Source organism: Acomys minous (genome assembly GCF_964271855.1).
Source record: "Acomys minous genome assembly, chromosome: 14".
Lineage (NCBI taxonomy): Eukaryota > Metazoa > Chordata > Mammalia > Rodentia > Muridae > Acomys > Acomys minous.
This window is the reverse complement of record NC_140496.1, coordinates 82652143-82676787: the sequence shown is the minus strand read 5'-3', so window position 1 is coordinate 82676787 and position 24645 is coordinate 82652143. Positions and strand designations below refer to the sequence as shown.

Here is a 24645-nt window from a genome sequence, read left to right as displayed (position 1 = left end):
ACAGAAAATTTTATATTCTCTTCACTGGCCTACCAAATTGGGAGGCAACGTTTCTAGAAGCTCGGTGAACCCCATCTCCTTTTTTTTCTTAACAAAATTGTAATTATGCACTGTATTTTGATTTAGCCTTATTTGGTGACCTGGAGAAAAACAAAATTCTTCCATTTCCTGTGTCTTCTCACACCTGTTTTCTAGTAGAAAAATCTTCAGGAAATTAAAAGGCAAGGCAGCCCTATTAGGTTCTGTTCGAGAGTAGAGCACTGGTCTTTTAACTGCTTTAATCTCTCTGTAGTCATCTTTTCTCCCACCTTACAACAGAGGTTCATAGATCTAGAGGCTTTTAGCAGGATAAAAGCGTAGGAACCAGCAGAACCCAGTCTTGCTTGTTTATCTATTGCTGGACTGAAGTTGGCTCAGGTACATTTTGAAAATGGACCATTATTTTCCCTTCACTGTATACAAAAATGATTTAGTCATCTTTTTATGTGCATGTATGTGTATACCTGCTTGTCTGTATGCACTCCACATGTGTGCATACCTGCTTGTCTGTATGCATTCCACACATGTGTATTCCTGTTTGTCTGTATGCTCTCCACATGTGTGTATACCTGCCTGTATGCTCTCCACATGTGTGCATACCTGCTTGTATGCTCTCCACATGTGTGTATGCCTGCTTGTCTGTATGCATTCCACATATGTGCATACCTGTTTGTCTGTGTGTTCTCCACATGTGTGTATACATGTTTGTCTGTATGCTCTCAACACGTGTGCATACCTGCTTATCTGTAGACACTCTACATGTGTGAATACTTGCTTGTCTGTATGCACTCCACATGTGTGTATACATGCTTGTCTGTCTGCTCTCAACACGTGTGCATACATACCTGTTTGTCTGTATGCTCTCCACACATGTGTATACCTACTTATCTGTATACATTCTACATGTGTGTGAATACCTGCTTGTCTGTATGCACTCCATATGTGTGTATACCTGTTTGTCTGTATGCTCTCCACACATGTGTGTATACCTGCTTGTCTGTATGCTCTCCACACATGTGTATACCTACTTATCTGTATACACTCTACATGTGTGAATACCTACTTGTCTGTATGCACTCCATATGTGTGTATACCTGTTTGTCTGTATGCTCTCCACACATGTGTGAATACCTACTTGTCTGTATGCACTCCACACATGTGTGAATACCTGTTTGTCTGTATGCACTCCACACATGTGTGCATACCTGTTTGTCTGTATGCTCTCCACACATGTGCAGCTATCCATGGAGGCCAGAGAGGGTATCAGATCCCTTGGCTCAGGAATTAAAGTTATCTGTGAGCTGTTTGATATGGGTGCTGAGAACAAAACCAGGGTCCTGTGCAGAAATAACAAGTGTTCTTAACCACTGAGCCATGTCTTCAGCTCTGTATTTATTATTTTTATTTCTTATAGTTGTATGGCACAGAGAATGTGAAAGAAAGATGTATTTTTTTTCTTAGATATAGACAAGTACAAAGCACTATATGGCAGAAGTGCAGAGCAACCTGAAGTGTTTGAAATGCTCCGTCAAGGAAAGCATTTCCTTTGTTGAGTTACCTTTTCTGGGGAAAATGTGAACATATGTCTATTTATGCCACATAGAGCTCTGACAAGAGACCAAAGAAAAAAGCCTTACCAAGTGCAGTTTGCTGAAACATTGAGTTTATTGGGGTTTCCCGCAGATACGTGTGGAAGAGGTTAAACACCGGAGCAAACATGACTCCAAGGCACCTGCATCATGGGACAGCCGACATCAGGCATGAGTGACGACTCAGGAAAGCTGTGTCTCTAGAGTTCCCTGTTCAACACGCAGGCAGCTCCCCCAATGACTGTTTTTTCTCAGCAGTCATTTGCTACTCATATGGGGAAGCACAGCCTCCTGAGTCTCAAAAGTCTCATGAACTTGTCTTGTGAATTTCTCCTTGCTCCCCAGGAGGGAATTTGTAAAGCTCAAAGAAACATCTTCTGTGGTGGCTTCCATCCAATAAGCTGTTCTGTGATAATGACCTTTTCACCACAGCACGCAAGGAAGGATCCACTTCCTCACCCCTTGTACGGGGTCACCATTTAACCACTTTGACTAATAAAATAAAACAGAGCTTTGTATGCCCTGACAGCTTCCTCTTGGCAGCCAGCTGTCTTGGAAGAATGCAACTGCTTTGGGACCACCAAACCGAGAGAAGCCCAAGCCGTGGGGAGAAGGGTCTGAGGAATGAACTGACATTCAGCAAAGAGTAATGACTACTGCGTAGCTGGAGAATGACTAAGGATCCACCAAAGAGAGGGCGCTCTACATGCACATCATGAGTCAGAATGAACCAGACCGCAGATCCCAGCCTGAATCCCTGACCCACAAACTTGTGAGCAAAACGACCGTGTTGATTAAGCCAGTAAGTTTGTGAGGTAGTGCATAAATGGATTAGCATCAGTTTGGACTGATGGGAGGTAGAAGTTATATAGGAAATCAAATTTTTTTCATTTTCACCAAATATTAAATGAGAGGCAGAGAAGTGGCCCATCATTAGTGTGGCAGTTTGAGTGAAAATAACCCCATAAGCTCGTAGGAAGCAGCACTATTCGAAAGGATTAGTGGGTGTGGCCTTATTGGAGGAAATTTGTCACTGGGATAAGCTTTGGGGTTTCAGAAGCTCAAACCAGGCACAGTGTCACTCTCTCTTCCTGCTGCCTGTGGATCAGGGTGTAGAACTCTCAGCTACCTCTCCAGCACCGTGTCTGCCTGCGTGCTGCCATGCTTCCCGCCATGATGACAATGAACTAAACCTCTGAGCTGTAAGCCAGGTCCAGTGAAATGTTTTCCTTTAGAAGAGTTGCTGTGGCCATAAAGTCTCTTCACGGCAATGGAACTCTAGCTAAGACAATTAGTTATTCATTCAGAAGGGTGAGATTTCAAGCTGATTTCCACTGCCCTTTTCATTCAAACTATTCAAAGACTGAAGTTGTAAAGTTTATTATGAATTCCCTAATATTCGTCATGGGAAGGGGGAGTAATGTAAAAAGCACTAGCTTATCTCCAAATTTATTATCTTTTGCCTCTTCTACCCTGATCACCTTATTTCAGTAATTCCTCACTTAATCTTTCAGTGTTTTAGCTTTTGGGGGAATTGTCCTATTAGCTTTCTGTTTTTATTTCTTTTTAATATTTGTTTTGTGTTTATGTATTTATTTGTTTACTTATCTATTTGTTTATTTATTTAGTTTTGAGAGAGGGATGCTTGTAGCCCAGGCTAACCTTGAACTTACTGTGTAAATGGGCATGACCTTGAATGTGTGAGACCTCTGTCTCAGGCTCTGGGGTGCTGGGGTTATAGGTGGGCACCACTACGCATACTAAGGATCAAAACCAGGACTTTGTGCATGCTGGGCAAACACTCTTCCACCTGAGCTACACCCCCTGACTTCTTTTCTGTCCAAAATAGTAGCTCCTCGACCTTTTGCTTAAGGTCAAGTGTAATTCCTAAAATGTTTCTTCCCTGGGGCTTAGTGATTTTTATATACATTTTCTTCTCAGCCTGGGCACACCTGAGGAATTTCAGGGTTTCTGTGTTTACTGTGGTTGAAGAGCTCAAAGTTCACTTTAACAGAATGATACCTACTAGAAGCCATTGACACAGGGTTCAGAACAAGGAAACTTACAATATGCAACCTACCCTACAAGAGCTTACTGTGTGTTGAAAAGGGAGTAGGTATTGGGGTTGATGGTCTGCATTCCTTTATGAAGTCATGATTGTTTGTGTTTTCACACATCTTTTCAACTATGATTTATTCTTTCATAAGAATTAAATGTGGAGGCAGTGCGCTGTTTGTACACTTGGTTTTAATCAAGGGATACAGTACCTCTCTTTATAGGTTAGAGGGAAAAGATTTTCATCACATAGCAAAACTTGCTTGATGTCACAAATATTTGCAGGGATAGTCAAGTCTCCCTGGAATAATGTCTGTCAAGGACACAACCTGCTCCAGAGTCCCACTCCTTTGCACCTACAGGGAAACCCAATTAGAACTTCTATTTTCAAGAACTCATATCACAAGAGACTGAGCATGCAGCAGAACAAGCAAGTAACAGCACGCCCTAAAAAACTGACCTAGCCAGGAAGATGCTCACAGAGAGCTCACCCACATTCTGATATTCTGTGACAGTCTACATCTGGTCTAAGACATTGCTGCTAATATTTATGTAAATTGAGATTCACTCTGATTTATCTAGTTATGGACTGGGGGGGGCGGGTAAAGCAGAATGCTCAGATTATATGGCCTAGGCTCCAGGGGGCTCTCTTTTTATATTAAAAAGGTAAAAATGGAAGCCAAATACTCTCTTGGTAAATCTTATGTCTGTCTGGAATAGCACAAAACAAGCTCCTGGCTAGCTTGTACTGCCTCTGCATTAAAATCCAGATTGCTGGGTTTGGCGACTCACACCTGTTAATCCCAGTGCGATGGATAGACTGTGACAGGAAGCTCAAAAGTTTGAGGCCAGCCTCAGTTTCCCAGTGAGCATCTGTCTAGAAAACAGCAGCAGTTCACTCAGTGAACCAGCTTCTGAGCTGCTCCCATCAGGATAAGCCACACCCCGTAAATGTATCAGAAGCAAAGGTTTTTATGTTCTTTTGATTATCTAAGGGGAGTTGTCATTCACCGTAGTCATTTTACTAAGAACTAATGGTTCCTTCATCTCAAATAGCCATAAATGAAGTTTGACTCAGGCATTTAACATGTATCCATATGAAGATGCCCACAGTCAGGCTCCTCAGGCAGTAGCAGGAATCTCAGACTTGGTTTTTCTACAGTGCACTGGTTTTGGTATCTAGGGAGTAGCAACTGTTTCTGAGTCCCGCTCTCTCCTTTCTTAAATGAAATGAATTTCAAAGATGTCCCTTTGAAGGCTTCTTTCGTTCTTCAGGCAGACTGCCTTGCCTGTCCCTCTGGCTTCTCTGTTCTTTCTGAACTGTGACTGTAGCACCTTTAATGGTGACAGACTAATGAATGAGTCTGTCCACTCCATCCCCATCAGTCATCTCTCCCAGGATGCTTTTATGACTCAAACACAGCTCTTCACACCCTGCTGCTCGGCTCACGCTCAGTAGCTTCCTGTAAAGAATACTGTTTTGAAAATGGTGCCAACTACCCCCCCACCACCACTTCATTTCTTCCCTAGACCAGTAAAGACCTACAGGAAGCTTTTCTGGATGTTTTGGTTACTTTTCTTGTTACAGTGAGCAAAGACCTGCTAAGAAGTAACTTGAGGAGGAAGTGACGTATTATGGTTCTGGCTTCAAGAGGACAAAGGTCATTGTGGTAGGGAAGGCATAGTGGCAGAAGTGGCCTGGGCTGACACTGTAACTTTCTCACATCTGGGGATCAGAAATCAGGGAGCAGTTGTGGGCCAGGGTATAAACTCTAAGACCCCTTTCTCTTTTGAGGTTCCACATCCTAAAGATTCCACAGTATCACAATCTGCATAAGCTAATAGGCCAGTGTTGCTGCGTGGGTCATACGTTGTACACCCTAAGGTATCATGCGTGGGCAGTGTGTTAGTTTAGGCAGCTATGAAAAAATGCCTTAGATAGGATAGGATGGATCATTATTCCCCACAGTCCTGCAAGATGGGCACCAGTGGCCTGTAGTCTTGACATGGTCATGTTTCCAGAGTTGTTTCTCATTGAATCCACAGAAAGCTAAGAGGAAAAATTAACCCTCTCCTGTGACTTCTTAAAGGGCTACTAAGCCATGAAGGCTCCAGCCTCAGGCCTGTTCTGCAGTCGTTTATGTTGAAAAAATATGCAGGTAGTTTCTAGAAGAGATTGTCATCTATCTAACCAAGTAGATCAAGTCAGGAAAACGCTTCTCTCATTAATGTCTGGAGTTATCATCTAACCCAGGTTGAATCCAATCTCCCAGAATCCAGATGGAATAGAAGAGTGGATGGAGAGTAAAATGTCTTTCTTTTCATGTGGGACCTCCATCTCCTTCCCCTCCATTGTCTCAGTAGCCAGGTTCTCGCTGATGTCTTCAGGCTAAACAGCTAACTATCTTGGTTCTCTTCTGGGAGATTATCTCATCCCATGGGGGCTTTTTGCCTCCATGGTTGCATGGACTAAGCTGATTCCCACAATGCATCTCTTCCATTTACATAGATCCTATTGTTTCTATTCCCCAAAGGGCTCCAGATCACATCTCACTTAGGATTTCAGTGTTTGAAGTCCGAAGATCACCAACATTCAGGCGTAAGAGATAATTACATGGGCCAAGTGTATATACATAGTCACACATGGTGATGTTTTAAGACCAAGGGCTCAGTCATTAGAAGACAAACGCCCACACTGCTCACCTGAAGAGCTCACTCTTCACAAAACCAACTTGCAAATTGTTCTTCATGTAGACATATTGGATGTTCTCATTCTACAAGGTGCTTCCTCTCTATTTATCCTCCTTTTTTTTCAACCTAGGTTTGGTACTCCTGGTTTGGGATTGTACACCTTACAAAGAAAGTCCCTTCTAGTTCTCTGGTGATTCTCATGTTTAGAACAGGAGTTCTTCCGGGGGAAAAGATGGCTTAATCCATGCCAAAATCTCAACATGCAGTGTGGGTCTCAGCATTTGAGACTCTTTCACACAGCAAGCACCTGTTGAATAAATAAAAGACACAGGTGAGAGAGAGGCAGAAGAGGCCCAAAGGAGACAGAGGAACTACCTCCTAGTGGTATTGATGGCAAAACTTCAAAGAACAGAGAAACACTGGCGCTCCCCTGCTTGGGCCATGAGTCTGGCGTTGGCTTCTTGGTAGAGGTACTGCTGTTCTGCGTCTTCAGATGGTCTGTAACAGAGGAACAGTACAGAACAGGATGACGTAAATGCAGCAGGCTATGTAGAAAAAGCTCCGGAGATGGGTAGCCCTGAAATCTGGGCGCACTACAAAAGCCAGCTTTACTACGTTTGCTTTGGTCTCGCTTGGCTTACTGTACATTTTGAGACGGAGAAGTTTCCCTTTATTTATGACCTTTCCTTTTGCTATGCTTCTCCCACTGATAACAAAACAGCAAACCAAAGAGCCTGAGGCTGCCTTAAGAAGGGTGGGTGGGCTTTACTTATGAGAGAGGCAAAAATAGTGACTCCTTGTGAAAAAACCACCTGAGAGAAGCAACTTAAGGAGTGAAAGGCCTCTTGGAGCTCACATTGTGAGCAAGGAGGATAGCCGTAGCTGTGGCCGCAGGGATGTGAGCGGCTGCGTAAACTGTCTGAAGTCAGGAAGCAGAAAGAGATGAGTTCTGTGTTAATCCTGTGGTCTTTAAAAAAAAAAACCTAGTTGAGGATCCCAGACCACAGATGGTGGCACTCACTTTCAGGGTAACTCTTTCTACCTCATCTAACAGGCTCTAGAGACACCTCCATAGACATGCCCAGAAGTTTGTTTCCTAGGTTAACTCTAAATCCTGTGAAGGGCCTGGGGTGATGGACTAGTGCATAAGAGTGCTTGCCATACAAATGTGAGAACCAGAGTTCAAATCCCCAGCACCCAAGCCAGATAGCATTGTGTGTGCCTATGACCTCAGTGCTGAGGGAGAGAAGCCTGAGAGCTCACTGCTTGGTCAGCCTAGTCCAAGTGATGAGCCTCCAGTTCAGGGAGAGATGCCTTCTCAAGACAGTAAGACAGAGAGTGAGAGAGGAAGATGAAGATGCAATAAATTTCTCTGGCCTTTTAATACTCTGAGGCCACCTCTGCCTCAGAAGTCTCATATGCTCACTTGGAGACACACTATGCACACACTAATCTCTATCTCTCTCTCTCTCTCTCTCTCTCTCTCACACACACACACACACACACACACACACACACACATATACACACACACACATACACTCACCATCAAACTGACAAGATAAAACATTGTAGGCATACATTCTAAGTTTGTATTCCCTGTAGGTCAAGAAGGGGTCTACAATGATCAGCCCAGTGACATCCAGCAGCAGAAAAGAATGCAAAGAATTTATTCAGGAAGAAAGCCAGGAGGAAAAGGAGAGTGGGTAGGAGTTGATCTGAGAACATGATGCCATAAACCTATTGGGTACCCTTGCTCATACCTCTAACCAGTATGACCCTCCTTTAATTCCTCACTTTCTAATCAAGCCAGTTGCTTAAGTCCAGGAAATAAGAACCATTTCTCATGGCTCAGAACTTGGATGCCCTGAGACTGTCATTCATGCAACATTCTAAAATGAACAGATACGGTTGGCTTCTGTTAAAAGCAGCATCACAATATCCATGGCTAAAACTCCGAAGAAATAATTTTCCATGCTATGTGACACCAGTAGAAGAATAAGGATTGGTGTCACAGCTAACTCAGACCTGCATGTGCCTTTTCAGTCTGTGGCGCTTTTACCTCATAGGTGAGCACTTCCTCTGTGTTCAGTCAGGATATGGGTAATGAGGGCAGAAAATCGTTATGGGTGGACTTTGGTACCAAACCCTGAAAGGTGACATACAAATCTGCTTGTATTGTACAGGGCAGAATCAAGTCTTATAATTACAACCAGCCACAATCAGATGGAAGACTACGGTTGTAGTCACTGTATGGGGTGCTTACAGCAAAGCGCCCAAAACTGTATGACACAGAATAGTAGGGCATTATAATTACTATTCTCACAGTTACGACAGCTGAAGTTCAATATCAAGGAGTCATCCAGGAGGGGTGGGCGCTGTAGTCCTTGCCTAGCATGCATGCAGCTCTGAGTTTGATTCTCCAGCACAGCATAAAACTGGGTGCTGTGGCCTGTGCTCTAATCCTAGCACTCAAGAGGCAGAGGCAAGAGGGTCAGCAACTAGTTCAAGGTAATTCTTTACTAGAAATCAAATTTGAGGCCATTCTGAGATGCATGAGACCTTGCCAGAGAGGATGAGGGGTAGGGGTGGGGAAGAAGGGAAGGGAAGGGAAGGGGAGGGAAGGGAAAGGATGGGAAGGGAAGGGGAGGGGAGGGAAGGGGAGGGGAGAGGAGAGGAGGGGAGTGAGGGAAGGGAAGGGAAGGGAAGGGAGGGAAGGAAGAGGAAGAGAAGAGAAGGAAAGGGAAGGGGGCAGGAGGGGAGGGAGGGAAGGGAAGGGGAGGGGAGGAGACGAGGGGAGGGAAGGAAAGGAAAGGAGGGAAGAAGAGACAGGGGGCACTAGTTAGGTCAAGTTCTTACTGAAGCGCTGAAGGATACCTCTCTCACCCTCCTGAGTTCTTGTGAGTTCTGGTACTTCTTGGGATTCCTTTTCTTAGCTGAGTCCCTCCAGGCTCCACCTCTGTCCTTACATGCCTCCTTCCCCATTTGGCTCCCTGTCTCTCTGCAATTCTCTCTTCTTCAAGGACATGGTCATTATGTTAACCTGCAATAGGTTAGGGCTTTCCCTAAACCATCATGCCCTCATCTAAAGGACCCAGCTACCGAACGCAGCCACGTCCACACATGAAGATATCAATTGAAGGACAGTTTCATTCACAGCAGTGGTGCACCTGCCTGGCACCCCCAGAAGACAAATGGACTGGTGAACTCCTGGATCTGCCAAGTTGTTCAGATTTTCAGTCCTGCCCCCCCCTGCCCCCCCACCCAGGCCAAGCATATTGAGAGCTTTACAGAACTGAACCTTTTAAATATTGTTTCTATGAAAATGTGTTTGTAACACCAGACAGCTCTGACTCATAAATGAACTTTGGGAGGTGCTCTGTCTCTAAGGCATAATTGCTTGTTCTCCAAAGAACTTTACTCCACTTAGTCTTACAGTTAAAAAAAAAATAGTCTGAGTTAGACTTTTAAAATACTATTAGCTCTAATGGTTTAATAAAATAGAGCAGGCATATTAAAATTAATATAAGCACCTATAAATCTCCATGCCTTTAAAGTACACGTGGCACAAAACCAATCAAGACCTCACTCTTTCTCAGTCTGGGTGTCTGACATGTGACTGGTTTCTGCTCCTGGCGTTTCCCATCTATTCCATTGTATAAAGTGGCTGCTTTTCATTGAAAGTAGTCACGATTTAATAAAAGAAGAACGGGTTTCAACCAGAGGAATGTAATCTCTAGTTTGTATTAACTTTGTGACCGTGGGCAAACCACCCGGAGCTGCCTGTGCCCCGGTTTTCTTATCCACACTGGAATTAAAATGAACCTTCTCCCTTTGTGGCTATGAGAGTCCCAGAAAAATCACCAGGTACTTATTGTGTGCCTGGCAGTGGATTGTCAGGCACAGAAAAGGGAGAGTAGAGAGCCCTGTGCTGCTGGGGCTTCTATCCCAGAAGCAAATAAAGAGTTTATGAACTAACCTATGTTATAGATTTAAGGTGTTATCACCATTGCTATCCTGAATCCATCAGTTCCACCTTCCAAATACACTTAAAACTCTTACTTGAAAGATTTACAGTTTCTAGTTAACAAGAAGAACATAAAAGGAAAAAAAAAAAGTCTAAGATTTGAAAACATTTACCCTGCAGCAATTTTGCGATAAGCTCATATTTATAATATTGAAAATGTTATTTTCTTCCCTTCTCTTTCTTTCTTTTTCTTTCTTCCTTCCTTTTCTCCTTTTCCCTTTTTTTTTGTGATTTGTCAAGGCAAAGTTTCACTGTGTAGCCCTGGCTGTCCTGGACCTGTCTGTAGTTCAGGCTGGCCTGGCTGACACTACCACCTAGGTTGCTTGCTTTCTCCTCTCCATCTTTCTTTCTTTCTTTCTTTCTTTCTTTCTTTCTTTCTTTCTTTCTTTCCTTCTGTGCCTCTTGTTACTCTCTTGAACTCCTGATTTTTCTGTCTCCACTTCTCAACTGCTATGATTATAGGAATATAATCCCATACTCCCTCCTTTTCTTTTTCTAGGCAGGTCTCACACTGTAGCCCAGGCTAGCCTTGATATTGGATTGATCGTTCTGCTTTTGTCTTCTGCTCACTGGGACTGCAAGCATATATCGCCATGATTGCCTCAGTATTGAACATACGTCTTTATTATATTTAGAAATAGTCCCCTGGCTTCTGCCAGTTACTGCACAGTGTGTCAGGTTCACACGGCATGCCAAAGTAGATATAAACCCAGCTTTCAAGGAGTTTAGGGTCTATTCAGACTGCATGTTCACAACATATTATTAGGATAAAAATGAAAGAGGTCCTGGATGAGAAGCACAGATTGAGAACTTCAGGTGAAACGCCAACTACTCACTTAGACATTTGGATATTCTCTTCTGGGTGAGCTATTTATTATAGGCTAGTATAGACGCTTACCTTTCCTGGGAGCTGGCACTGTATTAGTGCAGTTCCTTCACTGTGAAAGACAGATATGTGCAAGATTTTCTATCTTAGAACAGCATTGGTATGCAGTGGATTTTTATGCTCTCTCCAGAATTCATGCTGAAACACCAGCCCTGGTGCGCTGTTGCAGGGAGAAGGTCTCGGGCTGGAGAGATGGCTCAGAGGTCAAGAGCATTGGCAGGAGAAAGGTCTGGAGGAAGTAATCAAAACACAAGGGCTGAGTGGTGAGTGGGATTAGGAGCCTTACAAAAGGGCACTAGCTGGGCCCTCTCACTCGCCTCTCTCTTCCTTCCTTCATGTGTCCACAGCGGGAATCACTGAGGGACAGTCTTGGAAGGGGACACTGGGCCCTCTCTAGAGTCAAACATGCTGTGCACCTACCCTGTGTTTCATAATCTCTGTAACTGTTATGAATATCTAGTCTCAGGCACTTAACACTAAAAAAGAATTAGGCCAAACACTCTGGCAGTTTGCAGATTATCTAAGGTGAAGGCCCAAATCTGGGTATTTAAGTGTGCATTGCCTCTATAGAAGACATGCTTTAAGAGACTGGCTGAATAGTATCAGAACTTCAGTTCATACACTGCTGTGATATGAAGTGTGTTTGTTTCCAATTTATATGGAGATGAACGATGAGTATTCTAATTTGTCTACCAACTCTATTGATTGAAAAGCTGATTCTGACTTCCAAGAATGAAGGCTATTTGTAATGTCTCTCTGGTAGATCTAGTTACTATAAACATCTTGCTTCTCCTCCTCCTCCTCTTCCTCCTCCCCCTCCTCCTCCTCCCCCTTTCTTTTCCTGGTACCATAGTTCTCTTAGTATGTTTGATAAGAAGTTTGTTTCTGAGGACCTTTCAATGGCCATTCTCCTTGACCGAAATATTTTTCCTTCAGGTTTCTGGGGAACATGCCCAGGCACCTTATATAAAACAGCATCTGTCTCTCATCACTCTCTGTCCTACTTTTCCCACATAGCTTTGACAACTAATATTTTTTGTTTCTCATCTGATTTCTCTGTTAGAGTATAACCACACTAGTGACAAACATGTTTCCTGTTTTGTTCACTCCTATGTGCCTAGGGGATCAGATGGAGCGCTCCTGTTTCTTAGTGCTTGCCACATGATAGATATTCAATAAATATTAATTGAGTCATAGTTCAGATTTCCAGGCTAAGGTTTCTCTTAAAAAAAAAAAAAAGCCAAGTAAGGGAATTTCCCTAGGGAGGAAGAGGGGAAAAAAAAAAAGAGATGGGAGGGAAGATGATGGAGTGACACAGGACATCATGGAAATTTTGGTGTGGACCCTGATAACAGTAGACATAATATCTGGAAGCTTCTTATAGAAGTTCTTGTAGGGCTTTTTGTCAGAACAAAGGAACCTTAGACCCTTTGGCCTGTCTGTGGGACCTAGGTGTTACTGAATGAGGCATAGTATTAGTGGGATGGATTTGCTGTAATAGAAGCAAGGGGGGGGGGGGAGTGAAGACAGCAGGATAGGGGTGTACGTCAGGCATCTTGGGGCAAAGGGCTGGAGAGAAAGAACAGCAAAAAAAGAATGGATTTTTCCTTGAGGTGTTTGTTGGAAGGTGAGTTCATTTTCAGGTAAGAGCCATCTTTAAGGAAGACATTTCTGAGTTGGAAACCTCTCGTAATGGTGGGATTCCTAATAGAAATGCAGAGGCACCTTCAGTCTGCAAATCATACTTGCATACACTATCTCCCTGTTTTACTCTTAAGTGTTTTGCATGTTGCACTTTGAGTTTTCTAGGAATAAGGATGAGTAGTTAGCATGTATGCTTACACAAAGTATATCTGGCTCTGCTTGCACCCACAGTTTAACATTAAATATAGAAATAGCCACCTTGATCCAATAGATGAAATTAGGATTCTTGTTACATAAGCAAACCACATAGTCTTATCAAGAACAATTCTGGAAAATCACATGAAAAGGTCCCTGAGATTAGAGCTTATGTTTTATTCATCAGGGGATAGAACTGTGCTCAGAAATTTTCTATAATAGGTGTAAAATGTCTTACCTCTGTGACATTTTGTTTGTCTTACATGTTTAACAGACCTTGGTTAACTACTGCAATGGAAAGCTATTGTGTTGGTTCCAAGCAAAGCAGTGTTCTTCCCTCCCTCCTCCTCACTGTTATCTCTGGGCTGTCAGGTGCTTAATGGGCGGAGCAGGAGTGTTACAGGTGCTGTCAGAGCTTGCCCAGGAGGGAGTGGTCAGGTTGCCTGATGGCTGTTCGCAAGCTTTATGACAGAAGTCATCCTTAAGAAGAGTTTTAAAAGGCTATAGTCTTGAATCAAGTGAATAGCATGATAAAAATGCAACTTTCTCCTAATTACTCTAGGATATTAATAGCCTCCCTTCCCTCATCTGGACCTGCTACAATGCACTGCTTTGGGATCAGACATTCAGCTGTCATCATTTCCTTGGTGTGCATTGTGTCTGTCCCACTGAAGTATCTGGAGGAAAAAAAAAATAAAGTGTAGGTTTTATGCGTGGCAGGCACAGATCCAGTAATGGGTGTGTCAAAAGCTGAGCAGCAGGGTTCCCCAAATTGCTCCTGTCCGGGCATTCTTTTTTTTTTTTCACGGTGTTCTTCACTGTAGCCTGTCCCCCATGGTAATTGGTTGAATCCGTTTTAACAATGCAGTCAGATAAACAGTTGTGGCAGCTGCTGCCATGGCAACGTCACGGTCCTCACCCTCCCAGCGAGCGCCCCTTCCCCACCCCTCCTCCTGCTCCTGCCTGCCTCCTGCAAGTGCATGCTCGCCAGTGGTCTGTTCCCGCCGCTGCCGCCGCCGCCGCCGGGGTTGATGGCACACCTATTTTCTTCCCAAACTGTTCAAAATGATGAACGAAGATGCAGCCCAGAAAAGCGACAGCGGAGAGAAGTTCAATGGCAGTAGTCTGAGAAGAAAAAGACCCAAGAAGGTGCATTGGAGGCTCCAGAACGTCTGTATATAAATGTGTGTGTGCGTGTGTGTGCATGCTTGTGGGGTGTGTGATTCTGTGTGCATACCACTGCAAGGCTGGGGAAACCATGGGTTGGGGGCTTAGGAGTAACTAACTATAGATAGTAGCAGTGCCAAGCCTTGCGTTGCAAAGAGGCAGGTGCAAGCGCCTGCTTTCTGGGATTCGGACTGAAGCCTAGGGTTTCAGCATGGAGCGCGGTGAAGTGAGCGCGACTAAGGTGTGTTGTGCCACCTCCGATGGATATTTTGGGTGTTCTGTCGCTATGAGTCGTTTATTTATTTGTGCTTTGAATGACTGAGTTTAAGACCTAGAGTGTGTAGTAAGGTAGCTTGGACAGCATAAGGCAGATTTTTGGTCAGCTGTGTTTGCTGGGTGAGGATCTTGAGACGGCTAGACAGGGGATGCCGTTTTGGTCCCACCCTTAGTGTGTTCTTCCTAATGAAAAGACTGCTGTGACAGGAGCAGTAGGAATCCAGGCGTGGTATTTCTTTGCTCTCTTAGCTCTTCTACAGTTTTCTCTGGCATTAGCTTGATAGTTCTTTTAAAGATTAAGATAAACAGCCGAAGATAATACTGGCTGGGGGAGGGGTTGGGCACACAAAGCAGTGTGTAGGCTTTCTTACTCTGATACATTTCCGCATCCTTGATTTTCATGGAAATGACACCAGTGTGTGTGTGTGTGTGTGTGTGTGTGTTGGGGGGCGGGGTGTTGCAAACTAGGCGGCCCCACCCAAAGCCAGCACTTCTTTATGGCCTGACTCTCTGGTGAACTGTTGCCTTGCAGGGCTCCTGAGCCCCACCTCTAAAAGAGATGCTTTCCGGAGGAGAAATTTTCCTAAGATCCCTTCATGTCCTGGAGCAAAAATATGGGCGGGGTATTCTATCTGATTCTCATAGAAATGACTTCTACTGCTTGATGGCTTTGGATTTTGAACATGCAGATTACAAAAATAATAGTCATGAGAAAAATGAGTATTTCTCCTTTGGCTTGTGTTGGGCATGCATGGTGTTTCCAAACTATAGCTCTGTGGTATAATAAATGTCTCTTAACAGAGGTCTAAATAATTTGAAATCTATTTCAATTTAAAGGATACAACTAACAAGAGGGTGGTGCATTTGTTGTACAGTGGCATGTGGTCATGCAATCCCATAGAAATAAGCGTGCCCACACATGACAGCTTTTAATAATAGCACGGAGACAGTGATGCCTGATAAAAGGCAAATAGATAATTCAGGGAGGTGTGAGCACAGAATCCTTAAGCAGCTGAGGGCTTTGGATTTCCTGTCACTGCAGGGTGTTTTTATGGAATATTAGCTGATTGAGGTGGGGGTACGGGTCTGCTGCAGTTCACACTATCATTTCAGGATTCTTCTCGTCTCTCTCTGAAGCCCCCTAGCTGTCCTGTGAGTGGTATTCTAAGCATTGCTAAAAGGGTGGGAAATGTCTCTCAGGGAAAAATTTAAGGTCTCAAATATGATAGTAAATCTGCAGGATGGGAGCCCACTCAAAGTATAACAGAACACCGAGACGCTAAAACCTCCATGTAGCAAGCACAATACTTTTCTTTTTTAAGGTTTCATTTTTCTCACTTGATTTTAGGACTGTATTCTTTTCCAAATTTATACCTAAAATAGAGCAATTAGTAGCAGGTTTTGAATATATTTAAATGTGTGTGTGCTTGAGTGTTTCGTGATTCTAGGAAAGCTCTTGATGACTGGATAGCATCCTTTTAAATTCCTCATATATAAAAACTAGACCATTAAATGGTCTTAGGGTAGGAAATACCAATCAAGGAAAGACATTCAGGTTAAGACACCAAGAGTTGAAGCAAAGGCAACGCCAAGCCCTCTAACTCAACTCTGGTTTTCTGCTAGAGGTTCACAGTGATGTGGCGTGAGATTCTGTGTGCCCAGGATGATGGGTCACCAGCTTGCCTTGGCCCTGGTGGAGATCCATCATGTCCCTCGTGCACATGCCTCTGATCCAGTGAATGAAGAGCAGATGGGCCAGGATCTCTTCTTTATATGCATTAAAGTGGTCCTGAGGGAGAGGACCAGAGGGTCTTTGGCCACACGACTTATAGTGCTAGAAAGCAGGTTCAAAGACGTGTTTGTTCATAGCAGAGTTTTGGTGAGTCCCTTAAGGACAGCAATTTCTTCAGGGATAACTTGTTGAGCTTCATAATTGAGTTTGTTAGTCTTTCCACCCAGTGATCACTAGGAATTCACTTGTGGTTGAACTGCTGTGTTTTGACCCACTGCAGTGCGCAGGAAGATACACAACATAGGGACAGTAGATCATTGCAGTGAGAGGTACCCATGGGACTCAAGGATCCGAATGGACCTTCACAACAGGATTTGGAGTAAAAAGGGGTTCCCAAAGAGTAGGGGTTCATTCTCTGGATGGCAGGTACAACTCAGTGTTACTAAATCTGTGGTTGCCAAAGACATAGTCATCTCTCATTTATCAAAAGAGGAGGTGTTTGGTATTTTGTAGCTTGGACTATGTCTGTGCTTCGTCTGTGTTTGGACCTGATAAGGATGAGGTTTCTGTCTCACTCCTGCTGGGCACAGAGTGACCTTGGGAGATGTTGATGCTCCTGGATGGAGTGGCCTTCATTCAGCAGGACACCAAGGCCAGCTGCTGGAAGTTAGTGGCTCCCATTTTCTTTTTCCAGCCTTAGCAGAACGTCACCTTTGCTGAGACACAGATACATTTATTATTGCATGCTCTTTAGGTTCAAGTAAAACAAGTTGTGGCTAGTAAGCTGCTAATATTTCAAAGAACAGTTTTCTTAGGACATAACTATTTCACACAATATAAGTATTAACAAAGATGCAGAATTGAGGTAGCTGTTCCGAGTCATATGGGGAGAAGGCAGGGGCCTACGCCAACTCCAGACTAGCTTCTGGCGTAAAAATGAAACCCTAGGAGTTATAGAAATGAAGAGCCCATTCTAAGTCCTAGGAGATTCTACAGAAACTTCTTATTCCACGTAGTATTTTGGCTTATTTTATTAGAACAACCTAGAAGCATGTTATTGGTCAGCTCTACGTGCTTTCCAACTTTATGTCAGTAAGATGGCAGTGACTCTGCCCTAGAATCGACCGTAGAAGGCTTACCTAATGTACACGAGTGAACATGGAAGTGGACAAGCATCAGTCACATGTGACAGTCACTTAGAACCTCTGGGCTCAGTGAGTTGTTCCAAGACAGATAAACACATACGTGACTTCAAAACTACTTGTGTCATTTGTTAAAAATGTTCCTATATAGATAAAAATAAAACGAAAAACATTGTTTTTCAGAGGGTAGTAGGACGAAGTAGCTTTGTAAGATACCTTATATTTATTTATGGTGTGGTGATACCAATTATAAAAATATTCATAAATCATGTGACCTTTTCATTATGTGTATGTTTAAAACACTTTTTTAAAAAACACTTATTTATTTCCTGTGTTGAGATGGAAGCACATGTGTTACAGGGCACATTGTGGGAGCCATTTCTCTCTTTCCACTGTTTGGATTTTTGGATGGGACTCAGGTCACCAGCCAGACACTCTTATTTTTATTTTGATTTACTTGCTACTGCCTAACTAGAGAGGTGGCAGATGTCACCAGATGTGTGACTAGAGTGTTGCAACATGGAAATGTGAGTGAGAAACACACTAAAAGCCTTCTTTTTCTAGTAGCCACACAGAGCATGGCTTGATGAAGTCTGACAACATATCCAACATTTGAATGTTCACATGCTCATGCACTCAAATTGGCTCTGAATTAAAGTTAGTGTCTTATGAGTTCAATCAAATGTAGAGAGGTTTTCATGCATAAGTTGTCCCGAGTCATAGCTCCGTTTCTTCAATTTTCCAAATAACTTATAATTTGACCTTTCATTAGAACATCAATTTATAAGACAAAATGGCCTATGTTGCCTGAAGACAGCAATTCTCTGTCACTGAAGGTATTTAAAATGACCATCTGTCAGGTATGATGGAATTTATATTGGATGGAAAAATTCTTCCTAACTTGTTTCCGGGCTTTCTGTATTTTTTCCCATCATGTCTGTGATACTTTGTATTGGTGATTTCATGTTTTTGTAATAATTTATCCTATGATATCCTGATGAGAGTAGGTTTTTTTTTTTTTTTTTGTTCACCACACTACCAGGAGTCATATCCTGGCCACTGTCAGAAAAATTTGGTTCTTTGGACCAACTTCAAACCTGCTATTTCAGAACATTTGGGGATTTTCAGCAGGTTCCTATCTTACCTCGCTCAAGTTTAGTCATTACCAGGAGAGTGGTCAGTGAGGACGATGTTTTAGTCTTAATAGGAAGAATTCTTTAACTGAGCATGGTAGTATTTGTCTGCAATGGAGACATGAGGATTCACAGTTCAAGGCCAGCCTCGGCTACCATAGCAACGAAGGTCAACTGTGTCAAGACAATCAGAACTAAGTAAAACCAATTAGCTAACATTTATAAAATAAAGGAAAGAAGAAGTTCTGGTTAGATTTGATACATTGTTATTTCCTGGCTTTTACAGTCAACCTTTGTTTTTAGGAGTCTAGATGTAGAGCAGTGACACAAGGGGGAGAGAAAGTGTTTTCTCCCTTTGCATCTGAGGTCTGGATCCTAGGATTGCTTTACATTTGCCCTCAGGAGTCTCCTTTGTGTTCAACTAATTGCAGATTTGGAGCAGTTTCTCTTATGGAAATCAGGTTGAGCTAAACTACTCTTCCCTCCCTCTCTTCCCTCCCTCCCTCCCTCCCTCCCTCCCTCTCACTCTCTTCTCCCCCCACCCCTAAGACTTCACTCTGTAGCAGCAGGATTTGCACTCTCTGTTCTCTTGCCTCAGGCTTCAGAAAGCTAGGGTTACAGATGAATGCTGCCACCCAGGCTTCCCGTGGCTCTCAGCATCTTTGGTTCTCATCTGAGATGGTCTCATTCTTTCTCCTAATGTTATTGCTTATCTTCAATGATCACATTTTATAAAATGCTTATGAGAATATGTAAAGCAGACTTTCTTTTTTTTCTCTTTTTTAAAAATTTTTTATTAATTTATTCTTGTTACATCTCAATGGTTATCCCATCCCTTGTATCCTCCCGTTCTTCCCTCCCACCCATTTTCCCCTTATTCCCCTCCCCTATGACTGTTCCTGAGGGGGATTTCCTCCCCCTGTATATGCTCATAGGGTATCAAGTCTCTTCTTGGTAGCCTGCTATCCTTCCTCTGAGTGCCACCATGTCTCCCCCTCCAGGGGACATGGTCAAATATGAGGCACCAGAGTTCGTGTGAAAGAAAGCAAACTTTCTTCTTCGCTATCTAGAACGCTCCCCCAAGCAGCACCTTTTGGCTCCTATGCCTTGTGATAAGTCCCTGTAGATGTTTCTAGGCAGACCATGCACTTGACTTGGAATGCCCACATAGAAACTGGTGGAACGGCACAAATACATAAGTGGGCACATTGACATGGATTAGGCACACTCAGTTAAGCTAGCACATAGAATTCATACTGCTTTCGTGATTTTGGGTCTACTTTTCTCTTGAGGAGCTCTGTAAACACAGCCCTCTCAATATTTGTTCTATTACTGGTTCCTTCTCATCCAACTCTTCAGGAGTGTTGGAGGTTTCTTTCCTTCTTTGTAGACTTCCAAAAGAGACATGTAATTGCATTTTGAAAGAGGCTTCACGTTTCTTTGTCTTGTCATGATTCAGAGTATGCGAAATTATGAAAATGCTTATACCTAGTTTGCCTTCCTGCTGGTGCTCTTTTCCGATTTCTTTTGAAATAAAAAACAAAGCCGCTGCTTAGTTTTAATCTCGCTGGACACTGGCAGAATTCATGACAGAAAATCAAGTTTCCATTTCAATTTTCTTTTACGTGTTAAGACAAAATTGGCATCTCAGTGAAAAAGGTATTTTGATAGAAAAACATCTTTTGTGTAATTGAGACAAGTAAATATTATAAATTGATTTTTTTATCTGAATTCCACTAGTACTCCCTATCACTTGAAGGAAAGTCAATCTTTTAAAACCAGTGTAAGGTGGTAAAATACTATCTACTTAATAAGATGCTGTAATCTATGGCTAGGCATAGTGGTACATGTCTGTAATAGCAGCACATGGGAGGCCGAGGCCAAGGGATAGCTGTAAAATGGAGGCCAGACTGGTCTAGCTACCCAGAGCTGCATAATGTAGTGAAACACACATAATATAGTCATTTTCTCTGTCTGTCTGTCTGTCTCTCTCTCTGTCTTTCTGTCTCTGTCTCTGTCTCTCTCTGTCTCTCTGTCACTCTGTCTCTCTGTCTCTCTCTCTCTCTGTCTCTCTCTCTCTCTCTCTCTCTCTCTCTCTCTCTCTCTCTCTCTCTCTCTCAAATCTGAGGGGTGGAGTATTAATCACTTGAGCCTTTTAAAAATTTTTTTATTTTTTATTTTTGTTACAGTGCTGGGGTTGAAACCTAAGGCCTAGTGTATATGAGACAAGTTGTTTTCTAGTAATCTGCTACCCAGATCTGGGTGTTCTCTAAATTTTATCTAATTTTCCAAACAGCATCTTAATAGATATCTTTGACTGCATTGAATTAGCTGTGTAGACTAAGCTGGCCTTGAGCACACAGGAATCTGCCTACCTTTGCCTCACAAATACAGGAATTACAGGTCTGTGCTATCAAGTGCAGCCTCCCAGGTCTGTTTTTTAATTTTTGGTTGGTTGGTTTCGTTTTTCGAGATGGGGTTTCTCTGGATAGCCTTGGCTGTCTTGGAACTTGCTCTGTAGATCAGGCTGACCTTGAATTCAGAGCCCTGCCTGCCTCTGTCTCCTGAGTGCTGGGATTAAAGGAGTGCACCAGTACTATCTGATTCAAATCTGTTTTTTAATTCATGTTTTTCTTTGAACTCACGCACACTTATTGTCTTCTACGCATTGCTTTGTGTTTGCAGTCAGTCATTAAGACGAAAACCTTAATTTCTAGCATTTGCTTAGTGAGCTTCAGCTTCAAAGAATCCATCTGTTCTAATCAGTTTAATGTAGATGTTTCTTCTTCATTTGCAAGAAAGTTCCCTTGATGCAACAATTTGATGATTGGCTGAGTGTATCTCACTGTGTTAGGTGCTATGGGCTAATGGGCTCAAAGTCATGGAATTTACGATCTGAGTGGACATTAGTATCCAAGAATAAAGTAATGAACACTCCAGAGAAATAGTGTACTGTCATAATATCACAAGTACTATGACTGATAGCATGAGCATTTGGTTGTACATTGCCAGAAACAAACTCTATAGAATTGAGCAGAATAAGAGATCAGCGTGCGTTTGTTACAATGGTAACCCTCTGAAGAAGGAACAGCAGAGCCGAGCCCTGGATTTTGACAACATCTTACAGGTACTTTTCAGCCACATAATTCCCAGGGTGCTTTGGAAGTTAGGAAGCTGAGAGGAGACATGCCACAGCACAGAGGCAGGAAAGTTGGGCGGACAAATTGTCACGTGGGAAGGTGTGCTCCCACGTGTTTGTCTGTGTTGTGAGCTATGTTCAGCTCCAGGATTCCAACTCAGAATCCAGTTTATTTGGGAGAATTACTCTATGCTTCTCTCCTCAAGTATTTGTCACTCATTTTATTTATGTTATTTTCCTTGTATATGTTTATGCTTGTAAACTGCTTGTGCAATTAGTAGTAAATTCCAGCTAATAAATCTTCAAATTAACTAGTCTAGTATGGATAATTTAGAAGTTATTCCCCAAGTAAGCTGCTGTTTAGCAAAAGGGCGTTGGTAATCCAAGAGGGCAATTATCTGGAACTCTCAAATAAGACTTCCTATATTATTTTCATGTGCCATCATGTTGTAATACATAAACATTATTGGTAATAATGTAGTCTCTTCTTGGATTTTTCTTTTCTTTGAGTGAGAAATGCACGACTCTTCCCTCTTCTCTTGTTCCTGATCGAGCCTCCAGCTTTTATAGTCTTCTTTATCCATCTTTGATGGAAGGCGGAGGGACCCTTGTGCAATAACTATACCTCTGGCCACTTTTTATTTTTTACGCTACCCTTTTAAATAAGAACACTTATATCCACTCCCTCAGAAAACACTCAAGATTAAAGGGTGGGAGAGGAAGATATTTTAGAAGTCAAAACATAGAACCAGAGCTAAGTGGTAGGGTCTGTGTTGGTTATTGAGTTTGAAGAAATCCAAAGTAATTTGTATGTCTCCTGGAATGTTTTGGCCAGTGTGTGGGCAATAGTGTAACCATTTACCATAATGTCATTTTTTTGCTCATTTTTGATAAGTATTTCCATGTGGCAGTTTGAGCCTGTTTAGATGGTTATGTTCCAAATATTTTTATTAAATTAATTTTAATGAACTCATGAATAAAAGTATATATATATACATACATACATACAGGACCCATACCATGTGATCTTTTAATAGATGTGTATATTGTGTAATGTCCAGATATCTGTCTCATTAAACATTATTTTTTGTTCAAATATTTGTCTTATCAAACATTTATCACTTTTGTTGTTGTTGTTGTTGTTGTTGCTATTGGTTATTTTTGACATGGAGTCTCATTTAGCCTGGATACTCCTAAAACTTGCTTTGTATCTGAGGATGCCATTAAATTTCCAACATTCCTGCCTCTGCTTCCTGTGTGCTGGCATTGTAGGCATTTGCCACAACACATGCTTTTACTTGGTGCTAGAGATCAAGCCCAGGGCTTTATGGATGATGGACTAGCATCTACCAACTGAGCTATGTCCACAGACCCTCATTTATCAGTTTTTTTGGTAAAAACATCAGGATATCCATTCTGGCGAGGGCCTACCCCCTGGTTCATTGGTGCTATCATTTTTTTTATCCTCATTTGGTAGAAATTAATTGTCCAAAAACTATATTAAATCAATTAAATTAACAAATTGGTCAAGAAACAAATCCTGTTCCTTAGTACCCTGCCCTCTGGACAGGATCACCTCTGAAGTTAATGGCCCCTAAAGCCACCTCACATTTAGTTACCATATTAGATTGTGTAGAACCTAACATGATTATATAGTTATCCTTCTTTCTGCCCTCTCTCTCTCTCTGTCTTTCTTAAATCAGTGAGAGCCTATGTGTGTGTATATATCATATATATAAGACAGAGTCTAGCCATTTAGCCAAGGTAGATCTCAAAATGAATAATTTGAGTTTGAGATAAATCCATATATATATAAATGATTATCTACAAATATATATGAGCATATATATATATATATTCTCTTCAGTCAATGAGAGCCTAAAGATGAGTTACATATATGAATTTGGTCTACGTGTTTCTTTTTGCTATGAAGTATAATAAATTTAATTCTTAATTTTCTATACTGTAAAAATAATGCAAGGCCAAGTTAGTCTATGTTGAACTCATCATATATATCAATGTATATTATCTATTATTTTATAAAATACATTTGGCCTTGCATTATCTTTAAAGCATTCTTATCAAGAGTGCTATCTTATTTCTATCACATTTTACTAGAAATGATTATTTGTTTTCCTTTAGTTGAGAAAGAGTCTAGCCATTTAGCCCAATCTAACTGCCCAGTGAGTTTTAAAAGCTGAGTTCTAAAACCCCCTTTTCCAAATACCATTCAAAGCAGAAGTATAAATTCAAGTGGAAAAAATGTTTTTGTGATTGTTGATTTCAACCATGGAGCCTTCAGAATATTGAAGTCCACTCTCCGAGTGGAACGCTGGAGAATGAAGCTTCATACTGTGGTTTTTCCATCTGCACTTCAAGCATCTTTGACAAATGCCTGACACTTTTAACAGAGCCTGGCCAGTATAAGAGTGAATCTGTTAGTGAGTTCATGTTGCTTGTCCTAATTCAAAATGTCAACACTCTTGTGTGCTCTGTAATCTCATCACACAGCAGGAATCTCTTTCCAGCTGTTAAGAAACCAGTGGAACAGGTAGGCTTGTTATATGGGGCTGTTCAGCCATTTGTGTACAAGCCTGTGGAGGAACTGTGGATTGGAGTGGGTTGGAGTGGGTCAGAGGCCTTTGTGACCTTAAATGGTTTCCACACTTGACTTCTGAGAGCATTTCCTGATCACAGTGACTGATTGTGTGTGGTTTCACAGAGCACCTTGATCAGATTGAGAAGTATGGAATCATGGGCCATCACACACAGAATGGTGATGTTCCTCCCGTTTGTTGCTTCTTCCAAGTCATAACTTTAAGATAACTTTGTTTCTGTTTTATGATTCAATGTGTCATTATAGCTCTGGATGGCCTGAGGTTCACTTTCTAGTCCAGGCAATTCTCCTGAATCGAGCTCTCCAGTTCTGA

General features: G+C 42.2%; 1 protein-coding gene across 17 annotated transcripts in view; it reads left to right on the top strand.

The window, feature by feature from the left end:
• The window catches only part of ANK2 (ankyrin 2), a 574434-nt gene that overhangs the window by 254189 nt on the left and 295600 nt on the right, over positions 1-24645 (top strand). For 2 of the 17 annotated variants that reach the window (XM_084755421.1, XM_084755420.1), the window contains exon 1: positions 14120-14275. The exons of 6 other annotated variants lie outside the window; for them this stretch is intronic. In XM_084755421.1, the coding sequence (XP_084611547.1) occupies positions 14192-14275 (84 nt within the window). In that variant the 5' untranslated portion in view covers positions 14120-14191. Of the gene's footprint in view, positions 1-14087; positions 14276-24645 lie in introns of those variants that run through there. 9 more of the 17 variants (XM_084755441.1, XM_084755426.1, XM_084755443.1 and 6 more) reach the window with 7 other exon arrangements.